The sequence below is a fragment of the Schistocerca serialis genome, chromosome 10 (genome assembly GCF_023864345.2).
Source record: "Schistocerca serialis cubense isolate TAMUIC-IGC-003099 chromosome 10, iqSchSeri2.2, whole genome shotgun sequence".
NCBI classification, from domain to species: Eukaryota; Metazoa; Arthropoda; class Insecta; order Orthoptera; family Acrididae; genus Schistocerca; species Schistocerca serialis.
This window is the reverse complement of record NC_064647.1, coordinates 181,309,232-181,327,621: the sequence shown is the minus strand read 5'-3', so window position 1 is coordinate 181,327,621 and position 18,390 is coordinate 181,309,232. Positions and strand designations below refer to the sequence as shown.

Sequence of the window (18,390 nt, the reverse complement as noted above, 5' to 3'; positions counted from 1 at the left end):
ATCATAATCATTTCATCCTCATCGGCACGCAAGTCGCCGAAGTGGCGTCAACTCGAAAGACTTCCACCAGGCGAACGGTCTACCTGAAGGGGGGCCCTAGCCACACGGCATTTTTATTTCCAACATGTGAACTCACAAGGGTGGGCTACTACGGAGCTCCCTGTTCAACAACGTATAATGAACGATGTGCTGTGAAACACTTGTTCATACACCATTATTGTGCTCTTTCTGCAGAGGTGCCACAGATCACCATCTATCCTACTTTACAGAGCAAACAAGCCTCCAAACCCCACGTTCTGTGAAGAGTCGTGGACGTCCAACCACTTAACGCCTAGTAATAGTGTCACAGTCCTTCTACTTATTTTCGTAGATGCTCCCGACAGCAGCGCGTGAACATTCGACCAGCTTCGTCGTTTTCGAGATACTCGTTCACAGGCTGTGCTTAATAATAATCTGTTCTTTGTCAGAGTGGCTTCTCTCAATGGATTTCCCCATTTGCAGGCCATATCTTCGCTGTGGTGACCTCCCATGCGTGTCTCCTTCGCTTGCATCCTTTTGTTCCAGCGTCTCGTGTCCGCAACGCGACCAGGCGGCATCCAACGTCACGGTGGGCAGTGGTCATGATGTTTTAGCTAATCAGTGTAGTTCCATATATTGCATTACACTGATGAGACAAAAGGTCTGCCCAACATGAAACTGAATGCTGCCTCGTGACGTTGTGATCACTTGAGTGGTAAAGAAAGTATGTAATCGGAGCATTTAGGAATCGAGAAGACAGATTAAGGAAAGGCAAACCTACGTTTCTAGCAGTTGTAGACTTATAGAAACCTTTTGACAATGTTGACTAGAATACTCTCTCTCAAATTCTGAAGGTGCCAGAGGTAAAATACATTGAGCGAAAGGCTATTTACAATTTGTACAGAAACCAGATGGCAGTTATAAGAGTCGAGGGACATGAAAGGGAAGCAGTGGTTGGGAAGGGAGTGAGACAGGGCTGTAGCCTATCCCCGATGTTATTCAATCTGTATATTGAGCAAGCAGTAAAGGAAATAAAAGAAAAATTTGGAGTAGGAATTAAAATCCATGAAGAAGAAATAAAAACTTTGAGGTTTGCGGACGACATTGTAATTTTGTCAGAGACAGCAAAGGACATGGAAGAGCAGTTGAACGGAATGGACACTTCTTGAAAGGAGAATATAAGATGAACATCAACAAAAGCAAAACGAGGATAACGGAATGTAGTCGAATTAAGTCGGGTGATGCTGAGGGAATTAGATTAGGAAATGAGACAAAGTAGTAAAGGAGTTTTGCTATTTGTGGAGCAAAGTAACTGATGATGGTCGAAGTAGAGAGGATATAAAATGTAGACTGGCAATGGGAAGGAAAGCGTTTCTGAAGAAGAGAAATTTGTTAACATCGAGTATAGATTTAAGTGTAAGGAAGTCGTTTCTGAAAGTATTTGTATGGAGTGTAGCCATGTATGGAAGTGAAACATGGACGATAAATAGTTTAGACAAAAAGAGAATAGAAGCTTTCTAAATGTGGTGCTACAGAAGAATACTCAAGATTAGATGGGTAGATCACATAACTAATGAGGTATTGAATAGAATTGGGGAGAAAAGAAATTTGTGGCACAACTGGACTACTTGAAGGGATAGGTTGGTAGGACATGTTCTGAGGCGTCAAGGGATCACCAATTTAGTATTGGAGGGCAGTGTGGAGGGTAAAAATCGTAGAGGGAGACCAATGTTGTTCGTGTCCGGATGCGCCAGCATCCTGGTGAACGGCTGCCCGAAACATGCACCGCATCTCGGACACAGTCCAATGGAGGTATTGTGATATGGAGAACGTTCGCCTGGACTTACGTGGCACCTGTAGTATTTATCGAATTCAGAATGGGAGCAGCTGACTAAATGGAAGTTATTCTGTACTACATCCATCGCTTTTTTTATTTATTTTTTTTATTTACGTCCTGAATCCATGAGGTACATATACTATACCCTAGATGTTGGACAAAATAACATTACATTAATATACTGTTACATTGATTGTATACATTACATTTATTAATTGTTACATTGTTATGTTGTATTTCTATATCGTTACATTACATTTTTATATTGTTACAACGACAATTAACTTATTTTACAAGATACTGTGTTATTGAGTAAAAACAGTTTTCCAAGAGATATGAAGTTAAAGATTTTTTAAAGCTATGGATTTTCTTTGTGGCCTTTAAGTTACTTGGCAGCTTATTGAACAAATGTGAACCTGACTGATATACACCTTTCTTGCACAGTGTGGTATAACAATGATGTCTGTGTATGTCATTACTTGTCCTTGTGTGGTGTTCAAGTACAGATTTATTTCGAATAAATACATTTCCATTTTTTAGCATGTTTTGTTTTTAGGTACATGACAATTCTTTAAAGAATGGTTTGCATGATTTTCAGCTGTTAGAATTTTTCATTATCCTCACAATCTTTTTTTGTTTCCGAAATGTTGTTATGCTATGAGGAGAATTTCCCCAGAATATGTTGCCATATCTCAATAGGGAGTGTAGGCAAACGTAATACACTGCTCTAACTGTTTCAGGACTTGTGTTGTTCCATATAATCCTCATCGCATAAGTCATTTTCGATAGTTTAGAGTTTAATGATGTGATGTGGGAATTCCATTTAAGATTGTCTTGTTAAGTAGATGCCAAGAAATTTTGTTTCAGTGACACTGTTAATTCTTTGGTTTCCCATGGACATGTTTGGTTTTAATGGGTTTTTATTTTGTTGTGTATGGAAGTGAAAGACGACTGTTTTTTGAGCGTTTATCAGTAATTTATTCCTCGTAAACCACTATGTGACATTTTCATTTGTGACTTTAGCATTTAAACTTAGAGCCATTTCGTTTTCCCCGTCAATTAATATTTTCGTGTCATCTGTAAATAGCACTAGTTTGGAGTGTTGAACGTGTAGGGGGAAGTCGTTTATGAAAATTAAGAAGAGAAAGGGACCTAAAATTGAGCCTTGTGGTACACCGTGGGTTAATGTGGAAGGTTTCGATTGATAAGCTTGGATTTTCTAGGTAGGATTTCAGCCACTAGGAGAATTTCATGGTATATTAAATCAAATGCTTTTGTTAAATCCGGGAAAAATCCCCAAAACATTTTTGTGATTATCCACTGAATTTAAAATACGATTTACGAGCCTAAAAGTGGCTGTTTCAGTACTGCACTGAGGCCTGAAGCCATGCTGACATCCTCAGATCATATTTTTTTTGTTAAAGAAATCAGTTAATTGTGGCAGAACTAGTTTTTCAATGATTTTTGAAAAACCTGAGAAGAGTGACACAGGCATTTTTGTAAACGGGTACAACTATTGCAGTTTTTGACTATTGTGGGAAAATATCACTTGCTAATGAAGAATTGCATATATCTAGCAGTGGTGCGAGTATCTGTTCAGCTGATACTTTTATAATATAGTCTGACACATCGTCAACTCCAGCTGAATATTTATTTTTTAATGACTTTATGGTGTTCTTCCCTACTTATTGCTCGAAGGAACATGGATGTATTTGTTACACTATTTCCAGAAATTTCCTGTAATATTTTGTTTGATGTTTTTCCCATTTGTTCCTTCACTAGCTCACCAGCAATATTGGTGCAGTAAGTAATTTTGGATCAGTGATCTTCTTGCCCACCTGAAACAATAGAATATTTTTGTGTGTTTCCACATTTCCAGTAAGTCTCTGTGCCGTGTTCCACATTGTCTTAGCTTTGTTTGATGATTCCACAATAAGTTTGTCATTTTCCCTTAATTTTGATTCCCTTATTACATGACTCAGAGTTAACTTGTATTTTTTGAAGTAGTGAGCAAATTCAGGGCTGCTATCTATTTTTTGATAGTGCAAAAAGTTCTCTTTTTCTTCTACGTGATACTTTGGTCCCTGATGTAATCCATGTTTTGGGTTTTCTGGGGCCTTTAGAACTTATTTTCTTTTTTGGAAATGCAATTTCAATACAATGCCTGTAAATTTCCATGAAATTATCCAGCTTTTCATCTGTGTTGTAACTGTTGTAGATTTTATTCCACGAGTGGGTACTTAGCATATGTCTGAAGTGCTCAATATTTTGCATGCTGAATTTTCTCTTGTAGATAACACTTCCATTCCCAGACAAGTCAATACTTCCGCATATGACAAGTAGCTGTGCATTGTGGTCACTGTAGCCAGTATTAAAGTTTTCTGAGGTGTGCATGCCTGTGTTTACAAAGATCTGATCAATAAGTGTAGCACTAGTTTTTGTTATGTGTGTAGGGGAGTTTCTTTTAGTGCACAGGTTATATTCTTGAATAATATTAAAGAATTTTACTTTTTGGGAGCTGTGTGTTAAGAGGTCAATACACAAATCGCCACACAGAACTATAGTTTTGCAAGTATTTTTAAGTTTCCCTAGTCAAGTTTTTTAAAGAAAATGTTTACATTGCTATATGGTTATCTGTAATCACACGTTATTATAGCTTTTCCTGATGTTATTTCAATAGCCGAGGCTTCAAAGTGTTTTTCACTTCCTAACTGATTTACACAGTCTATTATCTTATAGTCTATGTTTTCCTTTACATAACTGCTGCTTCCTCCAAGCTTTGACATTGATCTGCAAAAGTAGTTTGCCAGAGTGAAACAGGTTATGTTTGAATACTGTAAATGGTCCCTCTCTAGCCAGTGCTCACAAAAACATGAAAGTGATACCTCCTTCCACTCATTGTTAAGAAGCACATTTATTTCATCAAGTTTGTTTGGTAGGGACTGTACGTTTTGGTGAACGACTTTTACAGTGTACGTATAAGTTTGTTCTGTAACACATTCCCCTGCTTGATGCTTGATGTGTTTAACAATGACGATGACATCTTCTGGCAGGATGGCTGTCTGTCTCGAAAGACAAGAATCATGTTACAGTGGTTTGAGGCGCATGATACTGAACTCACGTTGCTTTCTTGGCCTGCGTATTCGCTTGATCTGAATCGGATGGAACACGTCTGGTGGCTGTCGGGTGCCACCTCATCAGTCAGTGGTTTGATGAGGTCCACCACGAATTCCTCTCCTGTGCCAGCCTCTTCAAGTCAGGGTCGCACTTGCAACCTACGTCCTAAATTATTTGCTGAATGTATTCTAATCTCTGCACTCCTCTACAGTTTTTGCCCTCTACAGCTCCCTCTAGCACCAAGGAAGTAATTCCTTGGTGTCTTAACAGATACTTTATCATCCTGCCCCTTCTCCTTGTCAGTGTTTTTCACAAATTCCTTAACTCTCCGATTCTGCGCGGAACCTCCTCATTCCTTACCTTATCAGTCCACCTAATTTTCAACATTCGTCTGTAACATCACATCTCAAATACTTCGATACTCTTCTGTTTCGGTTTTCCCACAGTCGATATTTCACTACCATACAAATCTGTGCTCCAAACGTATATTCTCAGAAATTTATTGCTCAAATTAAACTTAGGTAAGACACTAGTATACTTCTATCGGCCGCGAGTGCGCTTTTTGCCAGTGCTAGTCTGCTTTTGGCGTCCCCCTTGCCCCGTCCGTCGTTAGTTATTCTGCTGCCTAGGCAGTACAATTCCTTAACTTCATCTACTTCGTGACCATCAATCCTGATGTTAGGTTTCTCGTTGTTCTCATTTCTGCTACTTCTCATTACTGTCGTCTTTCTTCGATTTACTCTGAATCCATATTCTATACTTATTAGACTGTTCATTACATTCAGTAGATCACTCAGGATAGCAAAGTCATGAGGGAATTTTATCATTCATATCCTTTCACCCTGAATTTTAATTCCACCCCTGAACCTTGTACCGATTGAACAATGGGGGTAAAAGACTACGTCCTTGTCTTACACCCTTTTTAATTCTAGCACTTCGTTCTTGGTCGTGCACTCTTATTGTTCCCTCTTGGCTCTTGTACGTTTTGTACATTACCCGTCTCGCAATACAGCTTACTCCTGTTTTCCTCAGAATTTCGAACGTCTTGCACCATTCTACATTACGAACGCTTTTTCCAAGTGGACAAATCCTATTAACGTGTCATGATTTTTCTTTAGTCTTGCTTCCATTATCAATACACAAACTACCAGTCCAGAATTTACGGAAATTCCGTGACCTGCGTAGAAACTTGGTGCCCCATATCTCCGGCAACCTATGAGAATCTGGTCGAATACAGAATACCACACAGAATCGCTGCTGCACTGTTTTTCTAAGGTGTATCAACGTGCTTGGATTTTGTTGTAATAATTGTGTCATCAGCTAAAGAAAAAATTTTGCCCGATTAATGTTAAATGACACACCCGTTTCATATGTGACAAACAACAGTGGACCTATTATTCTACGAAGCAGTCAAGGAACTAAGTGTACCAGGTTATTATGAAAAAATGATTTTAAAACCATTACACGACATTGTTGATAAGCTTGCGGGCTATTTTTCGACATAATCGCCACCTCGTTCAGTAGCTGTGGTAAGCCTTGGCACAATCTTCTTTATGCCCTCCTCGAAGGACTCCCCCGTCAGTTCTGTCCTCCACTTCAGGACTTCTTGCTGTACCTGCTCGTCGGTTGAAAATTTAATTCCACTAGTGCGTGCCTTCAGGGAGGCCAAAATATGGTGACCTGAAGGGACTAAGTCATGGAAAATACGGGAGTGGTTCAAAACTTCCCAACCAAATGAATCCAAGAGTTGCTTGGTGGCTAAGGCTGTGTGAGCCTCTCGTCATCATTCGCCTCCTTTTGTTTTGAGTGCTCCTTTAGAGTTTTCTTAGGGTCTTACAGTATCTTTGTGCATTGATGGCCTCCCCATGAGATAGAAATTCGACCAAAATGATACCTTTTCAGCCCCAAAACACTGAGTTCACGTTTGTATTTGCTCCAAATTGTGCTTTTGAATTTTTTTGTCTGATGGGAAATTGGTGTGATGCCATTCTGACGATTGTCTTTTTGTCTCAGACGTGTAATGGGCAACCATTGTTTCATGTCCTGTCATAGTACAGCTCAGAAAATTCTCACTTCCCAATTCAAGTCGCTCAAGAAACTCGCGGTTGCTATTAACCGGATTTTTCTTGTGCTGCTCCGTCAGATCTTTTGGGAGCCGTCTAGGGCACAGTTTCCATTATCCTTGCGTTTCTGTGAGGTCTGGTATAACAGAGTGCTGGAGAGTTGTGGAAACATCGCACAAATTTTATCCAGTGTCAATCGGTGGTCTTCACGAACAGTTTCCTCCATTTCTTGCACCAACTCATCATTCAGAATGGAAGGTCTTCCACACCTCTGTTCGTCATGAACATCTTTTCTGTCTCCACTAAAGTCTCTACACCACTTCAACTCACTCGCACTGTTCATAAAACTGTCGCCATGAACTGTTTTGTTCCGCAAAAAAATTTCGGGAATTCTTATTCTTCCTGCTAGAAGGAAACCTGTCGCAGCACCTGGTTCGCACTTGGCGGGGTCTCTCCCACATCTTTCACGCAGTTCCACACCACAACACGAGTTCACGTACTACTGTGTTCTTGCGACGCTCACCCTCGTGAGGGGATCCCCCACTATCACTCAGTGTTGCCAGTCCAAAAAAAAAAAAAAAAAAAAAAAAAAAAAGCCATAGCCCATTATGGTCACAGTACACTTACCTTCTTAATATGACTTGTACTTTGTGAACCTACATTAACGAGAAACACTGTTGAAGTTTCTGTTGCATGATGGGTGTAAGACATACTGTATTCTCAATGTTTTGTCCTTAAATAGCTACTGAAAGGCCAGTCACAGCTGTACCAATTCCTTGCAGGGAGCGAGGCGACGCGTGACGAGATGTCGGTTTCGGCGGAGCCGCTCGACACGCCGCGGATGCGGGAGTTCCTGAGCAAGATCACTGGCCCCTACAACCAGGACTTCGTCAAGCTGTCGCCCTCCAGCTGCGTCATGCCCACGCTCTACATGGACATCGCCCAGAGGGTGATCGACTTCGAGGTCCGGCCGGACGACGTCTGGATAGTCACCTACCCAAAATGCGGTGAGCCCAGTCTGCCAAACTGAGAATTCTCTCCAAAGAACGCACACGTAGTCAGTTTTTCTGTTACAGTCATTTATCGCAAGATCTGTTTGATGCAGTTCACCACAGTACTCTAACGCGCACAAATCTTCATCGCTGTATAACTATTGTTCCATTCATTCATCTGAACCTGTCTCTGTTTTCCTCTACAATACACCCCCTGAAACACGCACATACAATTTCCTCCGGTTTCAGACTATTCCTCGAAGGCTCAGGATGTGTTCCATTAACCGATCAACTGACGTTTTCGTCTAGTCACATTGTGCCATGAAGTTCATTTTTCCCCAATCAAAGTCAATACCTCTTTATTACACATTCGATATGTCCATGTAATCTTCCTCTTGTCCGCCCCCGGTAGCTCAGTGGTCAGCGTGACAGGATGTCAGTCCTAAGGACCCGGGTTCGATTCCCAGCTGGGTCGGAGATTTTCTCCGCTCAGGGACTGGTTGTTGTGTTGTCCTAATCATCATCATTTCATCCCCATCGACACGTAAGTCGCCGAAGTGGCGTCAAATCGAAAGACTTGCACCCGGTGAACGGTCTACCCGACGGGAGGCCCTAGTCACACGACATTTTTTTTTCATCTTCCTCTTGCTCACTTACTAAGCTGTCGTCAGTCGTTTTACTGTCCCACACTCACGGAAAACAATCGCGACACCAGAGCAACACGAAAGTTGGTCTGAGTGTTTCTACAGCTGAAAGATGATGTCTGTTCGAATTTCGCTTCAGTCGCATAAGAGCAGTGCCAGTAAAGCCACTCTCTCTCTCTCTCTCTCTCTCTCTCTCTCTCTCTCTCTCTCTCTCTCTCGCTTGTGCCTTTTCCCACATCACACAGGGTCGGCATGGTTAAACGGATTTGGCAAAGTTAGTTTAAGGGGTGGCTTGATGCCCTACCTCCAGCCACCCCGTACCGCCCCGGGACGGAATTAATGGACCCCAACTGTCTGCGACTAGTGTAATCCACAGAAAAGTACGAACATCTTGAGATGTCTTCGAGCCGTGTAACTAGGCGGAACGTGGGGACCAGCCTGGCAGTTTCCTAGTGGGATGTGGAAAACCGCCTAAAAACCACATCCAGGCTGGCCGTCACACTGCCTGTCGTCGTTAATCCGCTGAGCGGATTCCATCTGGGGCCGGCGCACCTACCCGAGTCCAGGAAGTAGCGCATTTAGCGCTCTCGGCTACCCTGGCAGGTGCTAGTAAAGCCACTTTCTTTCTTTCTTTTGCTACTGCACTGTGTGCAGGGTCGGCAGAGTTAAGTACGGATGTGGCATGGTTAATTTTAAGGGGTGGCCAGATGCCCTTCCTGCCGCCACCCCATAGCCCCCGGGACGGAATTAGTGTACCCCAGGTGTCCGCATTCAGTGTAAATCGTGAAATAGAATGAACGTGTTTCAAATGTCTGCGAGTCGTGTAACTGAGGCTGGACGTGGGGACCAGCCTGGCAGTCACCTATTGGGATGTGGAAAACAGCCTAAAAACCACATCCAGGTGGGCCGGCACACCACCCGTCGTCGTTAATCCACTGGGTGGATTCTATCTGGGGCCAGCGCACCTACCCGAGTCCAGTAAGTAGCGCATTTAGAGCTCTCGGCTACTCTGATGGGTGCTAGTAAAGCCACTATGAGAATGCAAATCAGGTTTGCTTTAAGCATAAGTTGTAACTGAGCTGAGCAGTAGTTATTTTTGAGATTGGACCTGGTGAGTTGATGTTAGTCGAGAATCCGCTTAAGGTGACAAAGAAATCATTATCAGAACCTCACTGAGTTCGAACGAGGCCACGTAATAGGGCTACGAGAAGCTGGATGATCCTTCTGCGGTATTGCAGAAGGACATGGCAGGAATGTAGCCACTGTACATGATTGCTGGCAGCGGACGACCACATGGCACTACTGAGATTGGAAGTCCATTGTGTTCGGTGTATGGTTCTGGCGTATCGTACTGAATATGTAGTAGGAATCTGAACACCAATTGGCATCACAGTGAAACAACGAACTGTTACAAATCTTTTACTTCAAGAACAGCTCCCAGCCAGACGTCCTCAGTGTGTGTTCCACTGTTCCCAAACCACCGCCAATTGCGAATTCAGCGAGAGCTCATTGGAAGGCAGAGTGGATTTCTATTGTGTTTTCTAATGCAGGCTGGTGCTCCCTCGATGTCAGTGACAGCCCTGTGTTGGTTAGAAGGAGGCCAGTTGAGGACCTTTAGCCAACCTGCCTGCGTGCTAGACATTCTGGACCTACACCTCGAGTTATGCCAGCAGGAGCAGTCTCGTGGTTGCCCCACGGACCCTGACTGCAAATTAGTTCGCCAGTGTGGTGACTCGACCTGTTTTGCTGCAATTCCTGAACAGCATTCCGGGGATATTTTCCTTGAGGATAACGCTCGCCTACATATTGCTGCTGTAGCCCAACATGCTCTACAGTGTTGACATGTTGCCTTGGTCTGCTCGTTCACCAGGCTTCTCTGCAATCGAGCGCAAATGGGGCATCAATGGGTGACGGCTCCAACCCCATCCACAAACAGCATTAGCTGCCCCTGCTTTAACAGACCAAATGCAACAGGCATGAAACTCCATCTCACAAACTGACATCTGGCAACGTTAAGACACAATTAATGCACGTTTTCATCCTTGAATTCAATATTCTGGCGATTATACCGGTTATTAATGTATCAGCAGTTCACGTTTGCAATGACTTGCCTCATGCTTGCATTAATCTGTGATTGAGCTAGGCTAATTACTTAAATATGCTACCTAGACAAATTTATTTGCAAAATCTAATTACTCTACATTAATAATTGTCTCAGCGACACCAGAGCAATCTTCGTTATCTTTGGTTTACTTTCGTCGATGCTCATCTTATAAACTCTTTTTCAGAACACTATGTCTACATCTACATCTACATAGATACTCTGCAAATCACATTTAAGTGCCTGGCAGAGGGGTCATCGAACCACCTTCACAATTCTCTATTATCCCAAACTCGAATAGCGTGGGAAGAATGAACACCTATATCTTTCCGTACGAGCTCCGATTTCCCTTATTTTATCGTGGTGGTCGTTCCTCCCTATGTACAGGGTTATTACAAATGATTGAAGCGATTTCACAGCTCTACAATAACTTTATTATTTGAGACATTTTCACAATGCTTTGCACACACACACAAAAACTCAAAGTTTTTTTAGGCATTCACAAATGTTCGATATGTGTCCCTTTAGTGATTCGGCAGACATCAAGCCGATAATCAAGTTCCTCCCACACTCGGCGCAGCATGTCCCCATCAATGAGTTCAAAAGCATCGTTGATGCGAGCTCGCAGTTCTGGCACGTTTCTTGGTAGAGGAGGTTTAAACACTGAATCTTTCACATAGTCCCACAGAAAGAAATCGCATGGGGTTAAGTCGGGAGAGCGTGGAGGTCATGACATGAATTGCTGATCATGATCTCCACCACGACCGATCCATCGGTTTTCCAATCTCCTGTTTAAGAAATGCCGAACATCATGATGGAAGTGCGGTGGAGCACCATCCTGTTGAAAGATGAAGTCGGCACTGTCGGACTCCAGTTGTGGCATGAGCCAATTTTCCAGCATGTCCAGATACACGTGTCCTGTAAAGTTTTTTCGCAGAAGAAAAAGGGGCCGTAAACTTTAAACCGTGAGATTGCACAAAACACGTTAACTTTTGGTGAATTGTGAATTTCCTGCACGAATACGTGTGGATCCTCTACCGCCCAGATTCGCACATTGTGTTTGTTCACTTCACTTTAAGAAAAAATGTTGCTTCATCACTGAAAACAAGTTTCGCACTGAACGCATCCTCTTCCATGAGCTGTTGCAACCACGACGAAAATTCAAAGCATTTGACTTTGTCATCGGGTGTTAGGGCTTGTAGCAATTGTAAACGGTAAGGCTTCTGCTTTAGCCTTTTCCGTAAGATTTTCCAAACCGTCGGCTGTGGTACGTTTAGCTTCCTGCTTGCTTTATTCGTCGACTTCCGCGGGCTACGCGTGAAACTTTCCCGCACGCGTTCAACCGTTTCTTCGCTCACTGCAGGCCGACCTGTTGATTTCTCCTTACAGAGGCATCCAGAAGCTTTAAACTGCGCATACAATCGCCGAATGGAGTTAGCAGTTAGTGGATCTTTGTTCGTCCTGAAGTGTCGTTGCACTGTTATGACTGACTGATGTGAGTGCATTTCAAGCACAACATACGCTTTCTCGGCTCCTGTCGCCATTTTGCCTCACTGCGCTCTCGAGCGCTCTGGCGGCAGAAACCTGAAGTGCGGCTTCAGCCGAACAAAACTTTATGAGTTTTTCTACGTATCTGTAGTGTGTCGTGCCCATATGTCAATGAATGGAGCTACAGTGAATTTATGAAATCGCTTCAATCATTTGTAATAGCCCTGTATGTCGATGTCAACAAAATATTTCGCATTCGGAGGAGAAAGTTGGTGATTGGAATTTCGTGAGAAGGTTCCGTCGCAACGAAAAACGCCATTCTTTTGATGATTTCCAGCCCAAATCCTGTATCATTTCTGTGACACCCTCTCCCATATTTCGCGATAATACAAAACGTGCTGCCTTTCTTTGAACTTTTTCGATCTACTCAGTCAGTCCTATCTGGTAAGGATCCCACACAGTGCAGCAGTAGTCTAAAAGAGGACGGACAAGCGTAGTGTAGGCAGTCTCCTTAGTAGGTCTGTTACATTTTCTAAGTGTCCTGCCAATAAAACTCAGTCTTTGGTTAGCCTTCGCCACAACATTTTCTGTGTGTTCCTTCCAATTTAAATTGTTCGTAATTGTAATATCTAGGTATTTAGTTGAATTTACGGCTTTTAGATTAGACTGATTTATCGTGTAACCGAAGTTTAACGCGTTCTTTTTAGCACTCATGTGATGATCTCACACTTTTCGTTATTTAAGGTCAATTGTCACTTTTCGTACCATTCCGATATTTCTTCTAAATCGTTTGCAGTTTGTTTTGATCTTCTGACGACTTTATTAGTCGATAAACGACAGCGGCATCTGCAAACAACCGAAAACGGCTGCTCAGATTGTCTCCAAAATCGTTTATATAGATAAGGAACAGCAAAGGGCCTATAACACTACCTTGGGGAACGCCTGAAATCATGTTTTACCCGATGACTTTCCGTCAATTACTACGAACTGTGACCTCTCCGACAGGACCTCTATGCATTCCGTTCAGCACATTTCTAGGTCGTTTGTCGTCAGAATTACGAAATCGATAAATCTCAAAGTTTTTATTTCTTCTCTCGAACTTTAATCCCTTTTCCAGTTTATCGTCAGTTTCTTTCGATGGTTTCTCTGTGCATATTGAGTAACAATGAGGATAGGCTACGAACCTGTTACACTGTTCTAAATTATCTCTCCCTTTCGCTCCTTCGATTCGAGCTGCAGTGTGGTTTCTCTTCTAGTTGTAGATGACTGTGGCTTCAGAATTCCAAAGTGAATGTTAGCTCCATCATTGTTGAAAGCTTATTGTGTAGCTACAAATGCCATAAATCTCAGATTTCCTTTCTTCACCATGTCGTATATTGTTTCAAGCGTTTGTAAATTTCCAGACAACCCAGAACAAATTTTTAAGTGGGTTGGTTAATATCAATTGTTTATTACTTCTGCAGATAATAATTTATTGTCAGTATTTTATAATCTTCGCTTATTAAGCTAATGCTTTGGTAAACCTTTTATCACATGCCCTCTGTGGTACTGGGATTACTGTAAGGTGCTGTAAGCATTTTAATTACAGTGGTGTTATTGAAAAGCTGATTTTACTAATACTTGTAGTTAACAAATTTTCACTCATAATTTGATAACTGTCAGTAACTGATCGTCTTTATATTGCAATTCTCCTCTTCATTACGTCAGTTCTACTGAAAGGCGTCAGCTGCTCGTTCTGGCTTCTTTCAATGGTCGTGCAGGTGCGCCAGGCGCTTGTGTCCTGTTTTCATGTCAAAGTATTGTAGTCTGCCAGACAGCATTCCTCTGAGTGGAATAGGCAGTCGCATGATGTATCTTGCACACCTCAAACTCTTTGACACGCGGCGGCCAATCAGAGGCCACACTACTACATTTCTAGAGAACGTGTTTGGACTGGACGGCACTCTTGCGTTCTTGGGCCTGCGTTTGTGTAGCGTGGACCTTCTGGTCACAGTTTCCACTAGGGCGATGCAAATCCACGGCTTCAACGTGCTGTCCATATGATTGGGTGACGTCACTGAATACTTTTAGTCTGACAAAGTACGTTTCACTCACATCACTTTCGGTCCTTGCAGATGGTGAAATTTGTGAGTCATGTGTGTAGGGAATAAGTACTCACAGTCTAACTTATTCAAACTGTAACGTAAACCAGTTTTCCTGAGTGATGAGATCCGAACCATGTGGCCAAGTATCACAGCCTTGAACATTGGTTGCAGCTTACTTATCTCTTAACTTTAGAAAAGAAGAACGATTTTAGTGTGTTGTTTTCTGGTAATTATTATTATCGTTAATTTCCCATTTAGAAGAGCGTTAAAACGCAATCAATTTTGATGGCACTTTGTTTGTCTCTTTCTTTTCTCTAACCAAAAACGTCTCATATATTCACTGTGTTTCTTCTTCCTCTCTTCTGTCCACTGCTTTCCTGGTTTCTTCTCCTTTGGTGTTTCCTCGAATTTCTGTTTCCTGATTTTTTCTCTATATTTTTCTCTGTTCGTTATTTTTTCTGTGGAGATATTTAGTTTCTTGAGGTCTTTTATGGTTTCCTTTGCCAAGTCAGTTTTCATCGTATTACTCATCACTATGTTAAAAATCATCTTGATCAGCCTATTTTCGTTCATCCTATAAATGTGCCCATAGAATTTAGCCCTTCTTTTTCTGATGTTGTTTGTAATTGTCTCCATCTGTTTGCACAGTTCTTTTGTTGGTCTTTTTATCCAGATCCCCTGTCTCTGAACTGGCCCATAGATCTTACTCAGATTTTTTCCTCTCTTGCTTTTCCATTTCCTTGATTTTCGTTCTTCCTCCTGATTACTGTCGTTTCTGAGGCATTCAAGGCTTCGGGTAAGAATACTTTTTTGTAATGTCTTAATTTGGCATTAACGGAAATACTTCTTTTGATGTAATGGTTCCATGTAAGTCTGTAAGCGTTTGTTACTTTGCAACTCTTTCTTCATTGGCTGTCGAATTTAGTACTGTTTTCTGTATAATCTCTCCCAGGTATTTGAAACTTTCAGCTTGTGCTATCTTTACATACTTTGTTACCAGTGGGTTTCTGTCTGTGCAATTTGTGTCCATGTACTGGATTTTTTCATACGAAACTTGTACTCCTGTTCTGGCTGCGATTCCATGTAATGTCTCTAGGGCTTCTTTGGCCTCTTTTCTGTTATTTCTTATGATGGCTATATCATCGGCAAAGGCCAGACATTTTATGTTGATGGTTTTATTTTTGCGTCTCCCCATCTTTACCCGATTGACTCCTTTGTACCACGTCCTTATTATTTTCTCTAGAACTGCGTTAAATAAAATGGGTGACAGGTCATCCCCCTGTCTCACTCCTTTCTTGATTTCAACGGTTCCGAGGTCTCTCCCATGAACTTTACTTTGGATTTTGGATTTGCTAATGTTTCCTGGATTAGTTTCCTGATCTTGTTGTCTGCCTTCATTTCTACCAGTGTACTGAAAAGTGTTTCTCTGTCTATGGAATCTTAGGCCTTCTTGAAATCAACAAATGTTATTGTGGTGTTTCTGGACTTTGTCATTGTTAACATTGTTCTCAGGCACTAGATCTGTTCACTGCATAATGTTCCCTTCCTGAACCCTGCTTGGTACTCTCTGATATGTGGATCTATTTGAGGTTCTACGCGATTTAACCGAGCTTTGGATAGAATTTTGTATGTCACTGGCAGTAACTAAATTCCTCTACAGTTATTAGGCTCTGTTTCGTCTTCTTTCTTGTGGAGGGGGTGTATTAGGGATGACTTTCATTCTTCTGGCAACTTTTCTGTTTCCCAGATGTTTTTGTTTATTCTGTGTATTTTGGGTGTAATGTTTTCATGGTCTAATTTCCATATGTCTGCAATCAGTCCATCTGCTCCTGGTACTCTGTTATTTTTCAATGATTTTATTATTTTCACTATTTCTTCGTGCGTTGGGGGTTCGGAGTCCTGGCTAGGTTCTGGGTTTGTAAACTGTAATCTCTGTTTTGGTTCATCACAGTTGAGTAGTATGAGTATCGAGCTAATATTTAACAGTTATTCTTCGTATTTGTCTCCAGCGTTCCATCTTGTCTTTTGAAGCACAAGCTTGGAGATTGATACGCGGTCATGTTTTCTCGGTAAATTCTGTAAAAATTCCGTGTGTTGTTTCTGGTGAAGTCCTCTTCTACTTCCTTCAACCTGCTGTTCTCGTAACTTCTTTTTTTCTCTGCGGATTATGTTTCAAGTGTTTTTCTGTATTCTTTTGAATTCTTCCCATTTTTCTTGTGTTCTATCGCTGTTAAATTTTTCCAGGCTTGTATTCTGTCTTCTATGGCTCTGTCGCATGTCATGTTCCACCATCGACGTTTCCTTTTTCTCGGTGGTTGCCCCAGTTTTATCAGTTCTCTCATTTTTTCCGATAGTTCTGTCCAGTTGTTGCTGTTGATTTTCTTAATTTCTTCTACTATTTCTTTCTTGTTCAGATGCAGGTACTCTGGATCTGTTCTGTTAAGAATTGAAATCCCCTAACAACACTTTTACGTGATTCTTGGGGATTTTGCTAGTAGTTTCTTGCAGATCTTCCCAGAATTCCTCTGCCATCTCTGGGTTCTTCTTGTTATAATTATATGTGGGGCATGTGCACGAATTAGGGTATTTCTGGTAATATTATTGATAAATTTTGTGTAGTATTTGAACGAAGTTGTAATCTCCTGCATGGTGTTATCTACCGTGTACAGAATTTTGAGCATTAGCTTTCGTCTTTTCATTACATTAAACAGTTCACTTTGTCTGAACTTGCAACAACGGGGCATTGTGTGCTTTTATTATACCTCCACAATAAGATGCGCACTTCTGTACTTCGCATGCAGTTTCCTCTTGTCTTTCGTAGCATTTGCAGCTGTCAGACAAGTCGCGAAAGCTGGAGTCGGCCGACGCATGCAGTTCGGAGCAACGGCGTCGCCACATCAGTTTCTTCACTGTAATTTTTGTCATTGCTTATTATGAGTTGAAAGTTCTTATTCCGGGTGCTCAGTTTCGTAGTATACAGACGCCGATACATTGTCTAGCACGATTTTGTACCAACAAGGTCAAACTCATTACACAGTGATGCATTAACGCTGCAGTATTACTGGTCAGGAACCGTTAAATGAAGTTCCCCGTTCCATTGACGAGCGTCCTGCCATCTCGGTAGGAATTACCAACCAGATTGCGTTATCAGACAACATACCTAAATAGTTGCTACAATCTGGGTACAACTTTCGAAAGTTCAGAACATTAGTAGAATTTTTCAAGACGATGGTAGGCTTTCAGTGTTCGATATAACGGTTGTTATGACCAGACGAAACTGCTGTCATCCAGCCATAACTGAGGATTCTTTGATAGCTTGGGGAGTTGGTTCATTGGAACTACAACTGATGAGATATTAGTTTACTTTATTACGTGAATGATAAAAATATTTACTTAACTTGATACGATCCTTTGCCACTGGAGTGCCTGAAAATTTACAACTATCACTAACTATGAAAGCAACACTTGATGCACTGATTACACAGGCCAACGAATTTTTTTAAAACTTTCTTTACTTTGATAGCTCATCTTCATAGATTTTTATGAGCTGAAAGCAAATCTAACCTTAGTTTTTTTTTGTATCATCCATAGTTTTCGAGCAATATGCTTTTTATAATATAGTAAAAAATCCAATGCTATACTAAACGGGGAAATTAATCAAATGCTTTCTTACAACATAAGCATGGTTTGTATTTACAGTAAGCTACTTAAAACAATGATATTTGTTAATAGAGGTTTCACTTGTCAGCTGGAATTGGTTTGTATTTTCTTTCTCTTTATTCATTGAAGCTTCTTGTGTAGCTTTTTCTACGATGAGTCGCTTCCTGAACTTCTCGGTGAAGTGACCGGCAGTAGCCCCCCATCATGTTGGTGTTCCAGCGGCCTTGGTAGCGTTTTCCCATCACATTAATGTCCTGGTGAAAACGCTCTCCTTGCTCCTCACTAACATCTCCCATATTGTCCGGGAAGTAATCAAGATGACTGTTCAAAAAGTGAACTTTCAGGCTCATTAAATATCTTAAAGTTTTAAACTTCTTTAACATTAT

At 41.5% G+C, this 18,390-nt stretch overlaps 1 protein-coding gene across 1 annotated transcript in view; it reads left to right on the top strand.

Moving 5' to 3' along the window:
• LOC126425178 (luciferin sulfotransferase-like) overlaps positions 1 to 18,390 on the top strand; it is a 207,069-nt gene that overhangs the window by 130,416 nt on the left and 58,263 nt on the right. The window contains exon 2 of the mRNA XM_050088132.1: positions 7,818 to 8,042. Coding sequence (XP_049944089.1) covers positions 7,841 to 8,042 — 202 coding nt within the window. The 5' untranslated portion in view covers positions 7,818 to 7,840. The remainder of the gene's footprint in view (positions 1 to 7,817; positions 8,043 to 18,390) is intronic.